The following is a 15248-nucleotide window of genomic DNA, read 5'->3' as shown; positions in this document are numbered from 1 at the left end:
CATACAATTTATGCACATTGAGTGTATATATGGATGCGGGGGGAGGGGAAGAACCGGAAAATTTCAAAATTTCTAAAGAAAAATGCCCCTTCCCCCCTCCGCCCCTGGATAAAAAAGTACAGGACATTGTCAAACTACACATGGAAATGATCGCTGGCATGTCTGGAACAAGAAAATAATTGCACTATTATCATACGAGCAATAGAACACGACTTGTACCCCTCAAACGACATGTCTATGTGCCACTGACTCAGTTTCAAAGGAAGCCACCATTTTCCCCCCTTTTTATGTAAGAACAAGACGTGCAAGAGTCTTTACGGTGCAGAATATGTGTTAACAATAATGTAAAAGAAGAAAATTGCAAATCTAGCCAAAAATTGCGACATTATAACGTAAAAATTATGAGCATGCTAGAGGATCTCGATTGAGACGCTCGGGATGCAAGGGGTTACATGTAGGATCTCGACCGAGATGCTTGGGATGCAAAAGGTTAATTGTGTGTGTACAGCACGTGTACAAATATCCCTTTAATTTTGCAAAGCTTTGCGTCAGTATTGTTTGTTTAACAAATAATGCATTTTTGTCAAATGCATTGCTTCATCACAATTATTATTATTATTGCTGTTAATTGACACCAAATGTCTAATCAAAAATCAAAAGGTACTATCAGTTTTTATGTGGGGGTAAAGGTACTATCAGTTTTTAAGTGGGGGTAAAATTTTCAAATGAAGATAGGCTTACCAACTCTCACAGAATGGCTGAGAGTTTCCCGGAATTGAACTCACCCTCCCGGACAAATTGTGTTATCTCCCGGAATGACAACATTTAGTATTACCATCATTTTATTCTCTTTTGTTATGCATTTACCAAGTGAACAAATTTGTTATTGCAAACCAAGCAATTAAACTTCACAATATTATTTTGAGGACTCATCAAAAATAAGTCACTGTTTGGAGAAATAGAAGTTAAATAATTGTTGCACCAAGAGGTCCAAAAAAACAAAAACAAAGGCATTGATGTGTCAAAGACTTGAGAGATATTTATTTCCGTCCAGCCAATATGGCTTCATTACATAGGTTTAGTTCGTAGTATTCCACAGTGTTGTCATAGTTAGTTCAGGGTCGTTGGAAAAGAAACTACAGTAAAACCTCGTTAATCCGGACTTATGGGGGGGATAAGTTGACCGGTTTAAGAAACGTCTGGATTAACTGAAATAACCTAAGAGAACAGTGGAAAGTGCATTAAAACTCCATTTATAGCAACAAAACACGTTTATTATGGTGTATTTAAAGGGCATAATAGGCCTAAATACACTATACAGTACTGTACAAATTCTGCGGGAAACAGGATTTCATCAGTAATTGACTGCCTTTTCTTTGGGAAGTTCTCTCATTGACTTCTAGCCACATTTAAAACCTTGCATTCTGCTTTTTTTTCTTGCCTGTCCAGATTAAGCAAAGTCCGGAATAACAAGATTTTACTTTATTACCACAGATAATACGTTAGTCTATCTCGCCTCCACGATGGTGCAGTGGTACCATCATCGCCTTGTAATCAAGGGGTCCCGGGCACGATACTCGGTGGAGGCACATAGTGGTTCGGATCCCACTTTAAACTGTAGGTCCAGTCTCAATTACCGTTACTGTGCATAAAGTGGACTTAAAACACCAAGTCAATCAATCAATACGTTTATCTGTGGTATTACTGTACTTCAGTGATGAGAGGAAAAGTTCTTCCGATGGGTTGCAGAAAAAGAGTGAGTGTGAATTGGAATGTAACGACTGTTGCAAATATTTTCTGTAAAGTTTCATTCTAAAGAATTACTGCTTCAGAAGAGCCTGTGTAACTGTATATCGTCTCATTGTGTTTACTTACAAATTGTGGTTAGTAGGTTGTTTCCACAAAGTTGATTCAATTTGGTATTCAAAGTAGCAAGACCACAAACAGTTAACAACTGATACTGAAAACAATTAGTCTTCCAGAACATTATAATCTAAAGGGTTTGAATGCTGTAAAGAAATGTCCCGGAATTTTTTTAATTAAAGTTTTCAAGCCTAATTGTAAATGCCGGCCTCCAAGGCAGAGGCTACGATGCCAGGGGTCTAGGAATCAGTTCCCTTCATCAATTCCATCATATCATTAGAACATATCATTTCAGCAAATTAGAACAGTGTAATGAGTTGAACTAGTAATGGAATGACAAACTGAAAATAAGATTATAAATTATAAGCTTATAAATAATTTTGCCAGTCTATTCAGTATCATACATATTACACAAAAGTTGTCTTGTGTTTTCAGTATTGTGAAGAAACTAAAGATGTGTAGGTTGTGAAGTGTTCCTGTATGTGGTAATGCAGAATCTGCTATCTTGGCACACTGTACTCAGAATGATGTGTTGACACTTACTGCTCAGGCATGCAAACTGTTGGCTTGCAACATGTAACGGTTCTGTTCGCGTCGTTGTCTGATAGTGGTATGCTTGCTTCCCTTTTCTTTTCTACAGTGCCGGCGATTATGCAGTTGCCCCCCAATTTTCGCCACTTTTGCCCCGCACTATGCTAAATCTTATCTACAAAGGGAAATATACTGTCCTTGCCCTCCTGTTTGGCATTCTGACAACATGCGTTACCACATCTGCGATTTCATCATCGACAGGAAGTCAACCCCCAAAAATGTCGAAACCATTCAACAACTTGTGCATGAGCATCGTTGGATAACAATCCATCCACAACATTGCTGCCATTGTCGGTGTCTCATATGGAACCAGATTTGGCTCCTGCAGACTTCGTCCTCTTCCCAAAGATGATGATCCAGCTGAAAGGTTACCGTTTTGACTCCCATTGTGGAGATTCAATTCGAATGGCAGAAGGTGTTTGGCATGCTTCGAAAAGAAAACTTCTAGGTCACATTCCAGAAGTGGCAGGAATGCTGGGAGTGTTCAATTGCTGTGCAAGGGGACTATTTTAAAGGTGATAGTGTGTAAATGCAGATAAATAGAGTACTTTCTTGTAAATCGAGATAAGTCTCAAAACTATTTTGATACCACCTCGTATGTACTAACTGATACTAACTCAATGATAAGATGATCTATATAGATGAGTACGAAGGAAATGTTTGCAAGAAACATCGTGATATCTGCATTGAAAAACCTAATGCATACAGGGTGTATCGTAAGTGATAGCACAAACTGAAACTGAAAAATACACAATAGTAGAAGCAAAAACGTCTTCGTAAACATGGGATTGCAAACAAACAATTTGCAAGATACAGTAATTACGAATGTATGGTTACGATCTGCCACTGACTCAATTGTTTGTACACTTCGTATGCTTTTCACACGCGAGGTGCCATAGTCCTACTTGGTAACAAATAACAGAAATAAACAGTTCACCTCGCTAGACATTACTGTTGCTTTTATTACCACGGACTACTGTATTGTATGTTACATGTTTGGCAGTGTTCAGTTTTAAACAAAGAAACCTCGGAGTGTGCAAGGAAACAAGCGTACGACGTGTACAATCAAGTCAGTGGCAGATTGTACACATACATTCGCAATTATGTCGCCGGCCCCTATGGTGGAGTGGTTAGCACAATGTGCTACGATGCCAGGAGTCCTGGATTCAAATCCCAGCCTGGGCATGGATGTTTGTGAGTGTCCATTCATCAATTTCATCATATCATCACTCATCCCCTTCTTCGCAAATTAGCCAAAAGTGGCACAAAAAGCGAAGTAAAATAAACCAAATCAATGAATCGCAATAATGTCGCAAATGGTTCATTTGCAACACCATGTTTACCAAGACTTTATTGGTTCTACTATCGTGTACTTTTCACAGTTTCAGTTTGCGCTATCAGTTATGATACACCCTGTATATTTGACAGAGAAAGAGGCAACTGGATTTAAAACATCAAGCATTAGAAAAATTATGTACCAAGTTCAAATTTGAAACTCACCTTTCCTTAACCTATCATTCTTTGCAGCTGGTAATTTCTCATTTTTAGAGGCATTTTCTTTCGACTCATTATGTTCATTTGCTCTGGAAGATTCCTTGATATCAGATTCATTGCTGTGGTGCCTGGAAGAAACTAAATCATTCTTATCTACTAAATCTTTGCTGGCGCTTCTATCCTTGTCGGGACTCTCAACGTGAGAACCTTCGCTAGATTTCCTACGATGAGCATTACTTCTGAAGTGTCTTCCATTAATAACCAGTCCAATCTTTTCTTCAGTATCTTGTTTTTCTTCATTCTCTTGAACTTCATTTTCTTCATCTGCTTCTTCAGCAGTGTCATCTTTCCCTTGTGGACTATCTGATTGGGTTGTCTTCTTCCTCTTCGGTTGCTTCAATACCCCTTTGGCCCAAGCACTCCTTCGCTTTTTGGGACGAGGCTCAAATCTCCATATTGATTTTGAAGCTAAAAAATATGTTAATCAATTAATATGATTTCCCCATACTTAAAATTTGAAGTGTGTTTAATAATTACAATTCCATGCATAATGCATTCATACCTCTCCCTCATAATACAAGGATCATTTTTTTAAAAAAATCAATACATGCTCATAACTATCTACTCATATAAAGTAAAAATGTAAAGTGCTCCCCTGTGCTTTGCAGCACACCATCAAGGCATATAGGGGTGTGGAGTTAGGGCACCATACTTTCTTGATCATGGCCAAAAGTGGGGGTGATGTAATCAGCACCGTGTCCCAGGCTGCCTTTATCCCACCCCCCACCCAAAGTTTCCTCCACCTACCCACTTTACACGATGCTGGGTTGGTGCTGGAGCCACTTGAACAGGTGGAAAACATCCCGGTTCTCACCCACCGAGGATCGAGAGGGCATATGACTTTCTACTCATATACAAATGGAAAACAAGGTTACTGCATTCCTTCATAATAGTCTCTGACCTAGAACATGTTGCCAAATTTCTGGCAATTTTCTCATGCCATCAGCGGAATTGTTTCTCCATGCACTGAGAGACCACCCTAAGGCCTCCACTACGTCATTGAAAATGGTATGCATGGTAAGTCACTATTGAGAACACGTGCGGCTGGAGCTACGCCCTTCGAGATGTGCAGGTTTCAGTACTGTATATGTTGGCGCATACCGTATGTTGGATATCTACAACTTTTTACACTAAGCATTTTGAAGATAGTCAGGTGGCTCCATATTTATCACTCACCCGGTACCTACATTTAATACGTACATAGCTTTATATTTAATATACATCTTTATTAAATGTATATTACAAATGCATTTATAACTACAGTATCTACTATCTTGCCACTTCCTAATACCACCTGTTTCATTTATTATTATGGCAACGGTGGCTCAGTCGGTAACGTGTCTGACTACCTTGCTCAAGGTCCCGGGTTTGATCCCTGGCCGGTTCAAATCCAGGACCTTTTCTAACGTTGGAAGTGGCCCCGGCACCCACCCAGCATCGAATGACATGGGTACCTGGGGGAAACCCTGGGGGGTAAAGGCGGTCAGGGGCATGATGCTGATCACATCACCCCCACTCAAGACCGGATCAAGAAAGTGTGGTGCTAAGCACAGGGGAGCACTTTACCTATAACTTTTTCATTTATTATTAAAATTGCTAATTTTAATCTCAAATACCTTTCATACAAACACCTTCACCAAATTCTTTAATGATATTTAGCCTTCAAAAGTCTCACAATGGTGCAAATTTCAGGCTTTCATTTAGGTTACCATGCGTCAACTCTTGACTTTTTAACTTTTTCAATTTTGCAAGTTTATACAGAAGTTATGGCGATTTTAACCACTCAAATCACTGCATGGTGATAACTAAAAATAGCTGCCAGTTCCAAATGCAACCTTGAAAAAACTGTCAATGTCGATTTTGAATACTTAAAGAACAGATATAAGTTGTAAAAATGATGAATCAAGGACAAGAGCTGATTAAAATGGTATGGAATGACCCTGATATGTGTTAAAAATACATTTTGATCCATTCATACTGATGTATATTGCATGTTTTCAATAAAAGTACGCCCTTAAGCAAAAAAAAAGCCCACCCTCGAAAATTTCAACATCCAAATCTGCATGATGTGGCAAAAACAGTTTAGCAAACCCCACGTATGAAAAAGTAATATCACCAGATGTTAGTGACGTTATGTCAGATATGTAATTGGTTTATTTATTTATTTCTGACAAATAGTTACAGGTAATTAAACAACTTTCCATTGATACATTTCACGACACTTTATTTGCTCCTGCTTTATTCGTGAAAATGACTATTACAACAGATAACTCTAAGGATCTGTCTTGTGAAACTCGGTGAAACCTTGAAGGAAGAATGGCATGTTGGCTACAAAAATGACAAAAAAAGCGATAAAATAGATCCATCTTCAACTTGATAAACATTACATGCTGAATTCTTGCTTAATGTGAATTCAGAAAAAAATACACACAACGCTAACATAGCAATAAATGAACACAATAACAACAAACAACAAATAACACACGGCCTTCGCAATTACGTGTTCTATCATGCCAACAAAGAAACTGCAAGAAGTGTGAGTTCTTCACAGTTTGCAACGCTGTCTAACATCCGGAAACAAATCGAGGCAGTCTTCCCGACTCAGGTTTTGGTTTGAAGGAGGTTTTTGAAGCAGCTGCTCATATTTCCACAAAATTCATACGCACGAAGGACATAAAAATATTGAAAACCACAAACTATATTATGGGGTTGGAAAATATATCAACAGGCCTCTCGAAATGTAAAGTTGTAACAAGTGGCAGAAGGAAATATGCCACACGGTATCTAGCAAACCCAGAAGAGCACGTTGAGGGGAGAGTGCTAGAGTAGTTGGTTAGTGTGTTCATTATATAAACTGAGTTTGACATTTTCATCGTCTGTTCGAGTCTTCAGCCGGTAGTTTTTTGTGTGCTTTTTTATTCAGGTTTCTGTAGATGGCGGCATGACAATGTATGTTTATTAAAATTGTCCTATTGTCTTCACTGTCATTTCAAACTGTTTGAGAATAATTTTTAAAAACACAAGATTGGCTACATTGTGCTTCAATATTCGTTATAAATTGGTGTGAAGACAACGTTAATAAAAAAATATTACAATATCGCAACGTGTAAGGGCCTTGGCCTATTTCCCGACTGCCAGTCTCCCTCCCATGATCCTACCTAGAGGTGTGGAGATCTTCAACCGAAAGTGGGGTGACCTGGGGTTAGCATGTCGAACCTTCAGCCGTTATAGGAGATTTCCGAGACCGGGTTATGCTACTCACTCATAGCTCCCAATTTCCTCATGATGGTGGGTTGCCACAGGTCCTATACATAGGCAGAGAACCCAGAGACTGAACCCAGGCAGACTCGAACCAATACCATCCCGCAGTCAGAGCCCAAAGCACAGCACCTTAGACCGCACGGCCATGGAGGAGGACCAGTGTAGCTACAAGGTGACAAAGTATGGCTTAAAAGATCTGATTTGATTTGTCGTTTTAAGTCCACTTCATGCACAGTAATTTGACTGGACCTACAGTTTAAAGTGGTATCCGAACCACTATGTGCCTCCACCAGGTATTGAACCCGGGAACCCTTGATTACATGGCTTAAAAGAAAAGTGCTACAGGTTGGACATATGATATCACCACCGACGATCCCTGCATTGAGTATTACATTGGCCATGGTGTTTTCTCATGTTCCTTCTTTATTTTCATGCGATCTTCATTTATCCTCATTGTCGCCATCAACGAAAAATGGCAGACAATGCTAAATAGCAAAATAGAATGGCAATCAATTATTATGAATTTATTGAATTTTGCCAAGTTGTTATCAATATTCACTAGCATAAAACTAAACAAAATTTTATAAAATTTTGCTTTGTTAATTTAATAAGTGTTTGCCTGTTTTTATTTATCAATTTTGCTATTTAGCATTATCACTCAACTGCAACTAACTAATCAAAGTAATAACACTTGTGTAAAATCTAATCTTACCGTTTTCCTTCATGTTATTATTAATATTTTCTCTATTATTATTATTATAATTATCATATAAATATGTCGAGTATTTTGTAATATCAACACGTATATATGAACTACTACATTAAACATGTTCAGATATTTTTAATGAAGAAGTAATATTTTGATTAATGTTGTAGGCTCTTCATTCTTGAAATGTTTCTGATAAAAGCAAACCCAAATTTATGACTAATATTGCAGCACACTGTAGTCAATGTTGCACTTTTAAAAATGATTCTCAAATGGTTTGAAATGACAGTGAACAAGGAGCAATTTGAAGAAAGAAAGAAAAAAATAATTTAAACCACCATCCAAAGCAAGCTGATAAAAAACTACTGGCTGAATGGAGACTCGAACAGCGGATGATTGATTGAGTTGGTGTTCTAAGTCCACTTTATGCACAGTGTGGCTAATCGGGACTGGACCTACAGTTTAAAGTGAGATGTGTCGAACAGCTGATGAAAATGTCAAACTCAGTTTATATAGTGGACGCACTAACCAACTACTCTAGCACTCTACTCAACGTGCTCTTCTGGGTTCGCTAGATACCGTGTGGCATATTTCCTTCAGCCACTTGTTGCAACTTTATATTTTGAGAGGCCTGTTCTTACCCCATAAATTATAGTTTGTGGTTTTCAATATTTTTATGTCCTTCGTGCATATGATTTTTGTAGAAATATGAGCAAAATATGAGCAGCTGCTTCAAAAACCTCCTGCAAGTCAAAAGCTGAGTCAGGAAGACTGCCACAATTTGATTCAGGATGTTAGACAGTGATACAAGACTTCCCACTTCTTGCATTTTCATTGTTGACATGATAGAACACGTAATTGCAAAGGACATGTTTGTTGTTTAAATCACCGAATACCCATTAGCTATTGTGTTCATTTATTGCTATATAAGCATTGTGTGTGTGTGTGTGTTTTTTCTATGAATTCATATTATGCAAAAATTCAACACGTAATGTTTATCAGGTTGAAAATGAATCTGCTTTATTGATTTTCGGAGCCAACATACCAGTCTTCTTTCACGTGTTCACCATGTTTCACAAGAAAGATCCTTCAAGTTATCTGCAGGAATAGCAATTTTCATGAATGAAACAGGAGAAAATAATATGTCTGGAAATTTATCTATTATATAAAGTTGCTTAATTATTTTCCTGTAGTTTACGGTTATTACAAGCATAAGAAAACAGTTTCTCGTTGTGACGTTTCAGAAAACACACGCACCCTTCATCAGACATTTATTTTCATTTTGACTAAAGATACAGTTATAACAATGGTTAGCAATTTTTTAAACAGAAAGAATCAGTTATATAATGGATTTTGTCAATGTTACATTGTTGTAATATAGCAACTTAACTGTGAAAAGAAGCAGTCTGTTTTATTTTTAGTTCAGATAATTTTTTTTTATCACATTATTTTTTTATTTAAAAATTATGAATCCCAAATATCATTAGGTAATTCAAAGTCATCATTGTTTTCACAAAGTCTCTTGATGTTTTTTGTTACATTAAATTTTACAGATGGTGGCTTACTCCATTTGTGAAAAAGAAAACTCCATACTGGATCTATGTTACCATTTTCATTATTTAATTTATTCCAGTGTTCTTCTGCAATGAACGAAGTTTCCCAGACATTCAACTCTATGTTTTCCGTCAATCATTTTAAAAAAAGAAACCACAGGAATATATAATATAAGCTGTTCATGTTCAAAGGATTATGTAGGACAAACAGCACGGAAAATGGCAATAAGATATCACAAACACGATTTGGACACTATAAATCTAAACCCAAGAACAGGTTTGTCAGCTCACATCATCGAAGAGAAGCATTTGATTAAAAAGATAAGGGTTTTAAAAAGATTGACGGGAAACATAGAGCAGAATGTCTGGGAAGCTTCATTCATTGCAGAAGAACACTGGAATAAATTAAATAATGAAAATGGTAACATAGATCCAGTATGGAGTTTTCTTTTTCACAAATGGAGTAAGCCACCATCTTTAAAATTTAATGTAACAAAAAACATAAAGAGACTTTGTGAAAACAATGATGACTTTGAATTACCTGATGATATTTCGGATTCATAATTTTTAGATAAAAAAAATAGTGATCAAATTTTTTTTATCTGAAATAAAAATAAAACAGACTGCTTCTTTTCACAGTTAAGTTGCTATATTACAACAATGTAACATTGACAACATCCATTATATAATGGATTCTTTCTGTTTTTGAGAAATTGGTAACCATTGTTATAACTGTATCTTTAGTCAAAATGAAAATAAATGTCTGATGAAGGGAGCGTGTGTTCTCCTGAAACGTCACAACGAAAAACTGTTTTCTTATGCTTGTAATAACCATAAACTACAGGAAAATAATTCTACAATGCAAGCAATGAATACATACAAGAAAAAGGTAAATTTCTCATATCGGACAAACGGCTGAAATTTGCTAGTTCATTTAATTTGAACTTTCGTACTTACATATTCTGCATTGAGAAACATTGCTGAAGGTAGCATTTCGCTTATTTCACAGACATAAGCTCTATTTGCGACATATCGAGTAAGTTTTCTTCGTTTCTTTTTGCCTTCGGTAACACGCAAAATGGCAGTCACAGTTTCACAACCGTACTCGCCATGCAGTGTTTCCACCCCACTGCACACAAAAATACCTACGTAGCCCCACAAACCATTGACGCATAGCCCCACGAACCATTCATACATAGCCCCACGAACCATTTCCGGTAAGGTTAGGTTAGGTAGGGTCACGTTTAGGTTACAATAGTTAAAAATTGGTTTAGAAAAAATATGCGTAGCCCCACACACCATTCTCACATAGCCCCACGAACCATTGACACATAGCCCCACTAACCATTGACACATAGCCCCACTAACCATTGACACATAGCCCCAGAAACTACTTGCGGAAACGTACCTTCTTCAGTTACAAAAACACGTGTTTGGAAACATTGACCGGGATTACGTCTTCACACACAGGCTACATCCACCTGGAAGTAAATGGATGCAAGAGCTCTTGTGCATCGGTCACACATTTATATCGAAAAATAGATGATTTACCGGCAAAATTCAATGAACGATGCGAGAATACACTTAACCGAACTTTCACAAGTATAAATAAACTGCATTCGGCAAGTAATTTCTCCTGTAAATTTGAAGAAATCCGTTTGTCCGATACGAGAAATTTACCAAGAAAAACTAGTTGCTTAATTATTTGTCTAAAATACATAAATACACCAATTACTAATTGTTTATTACACAATAAGACCTCGCCATACTGGTAATGTAACTTTATCTTAGATTAGGTTTGATACACTGCCCTGCTATGTTGTCACATCCTGCAGGTTTGGACTTTGAAATTTTCTTGGGTAGGCGATTTATTTCTCTCAAGAGTGTACACAAGCTGTAACATTAGATATAAAATTCTTACCAATTGTTCGTGAATATGTAATGAACTTTTAGTGGGACTTCAGTGGTTTTCAGTTTCTTATTGAAGACATTTCTGCAGTAACTGTGAGTACCTTACATATTTTACACGCTGTGTTGATAAATGATCACATCAAACTCAAGGAACCAGACAGGCACCTTATGAATTTTTCTTCAAATTTCTACCACTAATACTATGTAACAGTAGCCTTCTTTTATCCCCTTCCTCACCCTAATTTCAAACATTTTTATCTACAGTCTATCTTTTAAAAATGCACTAAGCTTTTTTTATGTAAATCAATGCCTTCTTCACCCTGCTCCTGAGGAAGCCAAGAGGTGGTTGGGGAAAAATATGACAAAAAAAAAGATGGATCTCTGGTTCTTTGATTTTGATGTGATTGTTGTACTTTTATACTAAAACATTATGACATACTCACTCACTTAATCATGCACATGTATATGTTAAAACTGGGTAAACTAAATAAGGATAATTCTCACGTTGAATGTAATGGTTGTCAAGCAAAATTAATCCTTATCCCAATGTTTCATTTTGCAACAGGGTGCATAGTATGTGTGCATTACAGTTTACTCTGTGGGTGATTGACTGAGTTATGTCAATGTTTTGGTAAAAAATGGAGATCAATTCATAATAGATGCATGGACATAGAATGAAAGGAGAAACTCATCAATAATGCAGAAACAATGTCAACAACATGTTAAAAAATGTAATTTCCATATATCTAAAATAATGATTTAGAACAATGTACCTACTTTAATTCAAGCACAACGAAGTTTGTGCAGAAAAAAAACACAACCTGAATGAAAAATTGTCACAAAAGTCACAAAAAATCTTTAAGAAAGTTTATGATGCAAACATGCACAATTCAAATTCTCACACACATAAAGACAAGAGGACTAAGGAAGTAAAACTAGAATACTTTCCCCACGTACTTGTGTTTTGTCTACCAAAAATACATTTACTCTGTATTACTAGCCATGCTAATAAAAACAAGATACAGAAATACCTATTGGAGACTTTTCATTGATCAAATTAGATGGTAATACAAGTGAAGATTGTTTCAAAAAGGCAATCGTAAATTTAATTTTTAACAAAGTGCATTTGACTTGTGACACACGACTCCAGTGTATGTACCGGAAAGTGTTACAATGTAGCCTTCCTAAATCCATTCACTTTCAGCGGCATCATACTTTGAACAACACGATCACAAGCACTGTGTGTGTGCAGCAGCAGTGTTTCATGTTTCAGCAGGGCGTCTACCAGTCAAGAAAGTCATGAAAGTCAAGAAAAAGTAAAGAAATCAACAAGTAGGTTAAGAAGTTAATAAAAAGTTGAGAAATTATACTTGCCATCAATAATTTTTCCTATCACAATGACTGATTGACTTAGTTCATTTCACTTCACTTTTCTGCCCCTTTGGCTAATCACGAAGATGTGGATAAATGGTGATAAGATAAGATGGATATATAGGGACAACACGGGCCTCATGTAAGATTATACTGATTGTGTGAGTCTAGACACCACAGCCTCGCTAGACTGCCAAATGCAGTCCAGGATGCATTAATAGATACCATATAGCAAGTCTAAATCCCTACTTAAATACAGCTTCAGTTTTCATCTTAACTGGCCTATTGGTAGGGGTATTCATTAAATAATTATTTAGTTTCTTAATTGCTAAGTTCCAACTTTATATATGTAAGGGTCGAATACAAAGGTTAAGAAAAACGAAGAAAAGGTCAAGAAAAAATCATGAAAACATCAAGAATTTTGGATTTGTTATTTTCATCCTGTTCAAACTGGTGCAGACAGAAGTGAATCAACCTTCGTAGTGAACGAAGCAGTAAAAATAAAGCAGTTTCCTAAAACTGACACACCAGTCGTGAACCAGTTGCTTTGTGAGGAGCAGCATAACCAAGATATTTTTCTTGGAACACCTCTTGCACACGAGTACATCAATGAGCAAAAAAATACTCTTCAACAATACGCATGTGCTGTTCTAATGATTACACCATGCTGGCTGAGCATGAGTGAAGGAAATTCAGGGTTTCCCGAGCCCCCTAGGATCATCTCATGTGTTCAATTTTGGTGGAAGGTTATGATATATAGCACAAAACATAGGCATGTGTTGTTGATAAAATTGCCAGTCGCAAACACGTCAGGACACACACTGCTCACAAATAAGAAATTAACATCTAATTATGACACTTTGATAGTTTCATCCATATCTTTGTCACCAAAAAGTCACATTCTGGAGAATAAAAAAATTAACGTTGCCTTCCCCCAATGTCTAATTTATAGAATTTCCTGTATGGAGTAAACTGTTAATGTTAGGTATTGAGAGTATCTCAATGGAAAGGCTTTAAAATGCAGGAAACCCAATGAAAATATCTTACAGTTTTCATGTTATAAGAGATCAAAGTTTGGGTTCTGTGACATTTGAAACCTACTGTATAGTGTATACCCAGAGGTAACACTTGTTTTCAGTAAGAGTAATATTTTCATTAAATTTGTCAACATTTACAACCTTTGTCAGAAAAGTTCCAGGACTATTTTCTTTATTCCTTACCTGTGTTATTCAGCCTCAAAAAAGGGTGTTATTCAGTCACCTGATATGTGTTCTGAATAGATATGGCCTTGGAAGTGTTTCCATGTAAACTCACTATGTGACAGGGCTGTGCTTAGCAACCCACTGTTCGGCTTATTGGCACATTTACTTGGAAGTTACACGAGTGAAGTGATGGACATGGGTTCCGAGCAGAGTTGACACTAAGTTCTGCGTTAAGCTAGGGAAAACCCTGCATCTGGGCAGTGGTTCTTATTGCAAGACAATGCAAGGCCCCCTACTGCTTCATCAGTCCAGGAATATCTGGCCAAGCATCATCCCTGATCTACCACATCCTCCATATTCACCCAAATTGTCGCCGTGTGATTTTTTTCCCCCATGTGAAAACACCACTGAAAGGGAAGCATCATGAAGATATTGTAATATTTCAACAATCCAAACAGCTGTGACAGATGTGCTGAGAAGCATCCCAGATGAAGCTTCACTGTTTGCTTCCATGACCTCCAGAAATGGTAGCAACTGTGTATAGATAGCAGAGGAGACTATTTTGAGAAAACCTACGGCCATTAGTTGGTAAGTTGAATAAATTATTTTTTACGAGCTCAGTCCTGGAACTTTTCTGACTAAGGTAGGTGGCGCCTAAGCTCTTGCCACTTGGAGACCAGCACTAACAAGTTATAGAATGTCTAACAATGCAATGGAATGATATTCTTTTTTGTGGTACAGTAACGGTTTCATTGAACACTATGGTTTTTTATTTGCAGGAACAAGTAATACAAATATCAATGTTGCAAAGAAGTGAATATGAATTCCATTCTTTAATGTTGCAGACTGAATGTAAAAATCTTTGTGGAAAATTTAATATGCAATTGCTTTACTGAAGGAGGCAAAATTAGGAAATTTCTTTCATTGACAATATATTAAGTAATAATAGAAACAGCAGATATTTAAGTTCAACTCTCAGATAAAAAGTGTCACAATATGTTACAGCAAATAAAAAATGTTTACAGGCACAAAGTAGTAACAACAGACTCTAATTAAAATTTTAGCAAATATAATGAAGTGGCACTTATTAAAATTTAAGGATGCAGACTTCATCTTCATTACTAGATCCTTGATGTAGTGAATGGAAAGTATGGCTTGGTAGTTTAAAATGAGTACATCATTTTCATAATTTATTTATCCTCTCAAAATTACTAGCATTGTCAATAATGTGAAAAA

The 15248-nt window shown here is 36.7% G+C and overlaps 1 protein-coding gene across 2 annotated transcripts in view; it reads right to left on the bottom strand.

Annotated features, from left to right (window-relative positions):
* Positions 1-15248, bottom strand: part of LOC145980291 (ATPase family AAA domain-containing protein 2-like) — a 189775-nt gene that overhangs the window by 8695 nt on the left and 165832 nt on the right. For both annotated transcript variants that reach the window (XM_083113305.1, XM_083113306.1), the window contains exon 20: positions 3955-4416. In XM_083113305.1, coding sequence (XP_082969431.1) covers positions 3955-4416 — 462 coding nt within the window. The remainder of the gene's footprint in view (positions 1-3954; positions 4417-15248) is intronic.

Source organism: Lepisma saccharinum, chromosome 27 (assembly GCF_977018435.1).
Source record: "Lepisma saccharinum chromosome 27, izLepSacc3.1, whole genome shotgun sequence".
NCBI classification, from domain to species: domain Eukaryota; kingdom Metazoa; phylum Arthropoda; class Insecta; order Zygentoma; family Lepismatidae; genus Lepisma; species Lepisma saccharinum.
This window is presented reverse-complemented; position numbering and strand designations above follow the sequence as displayed.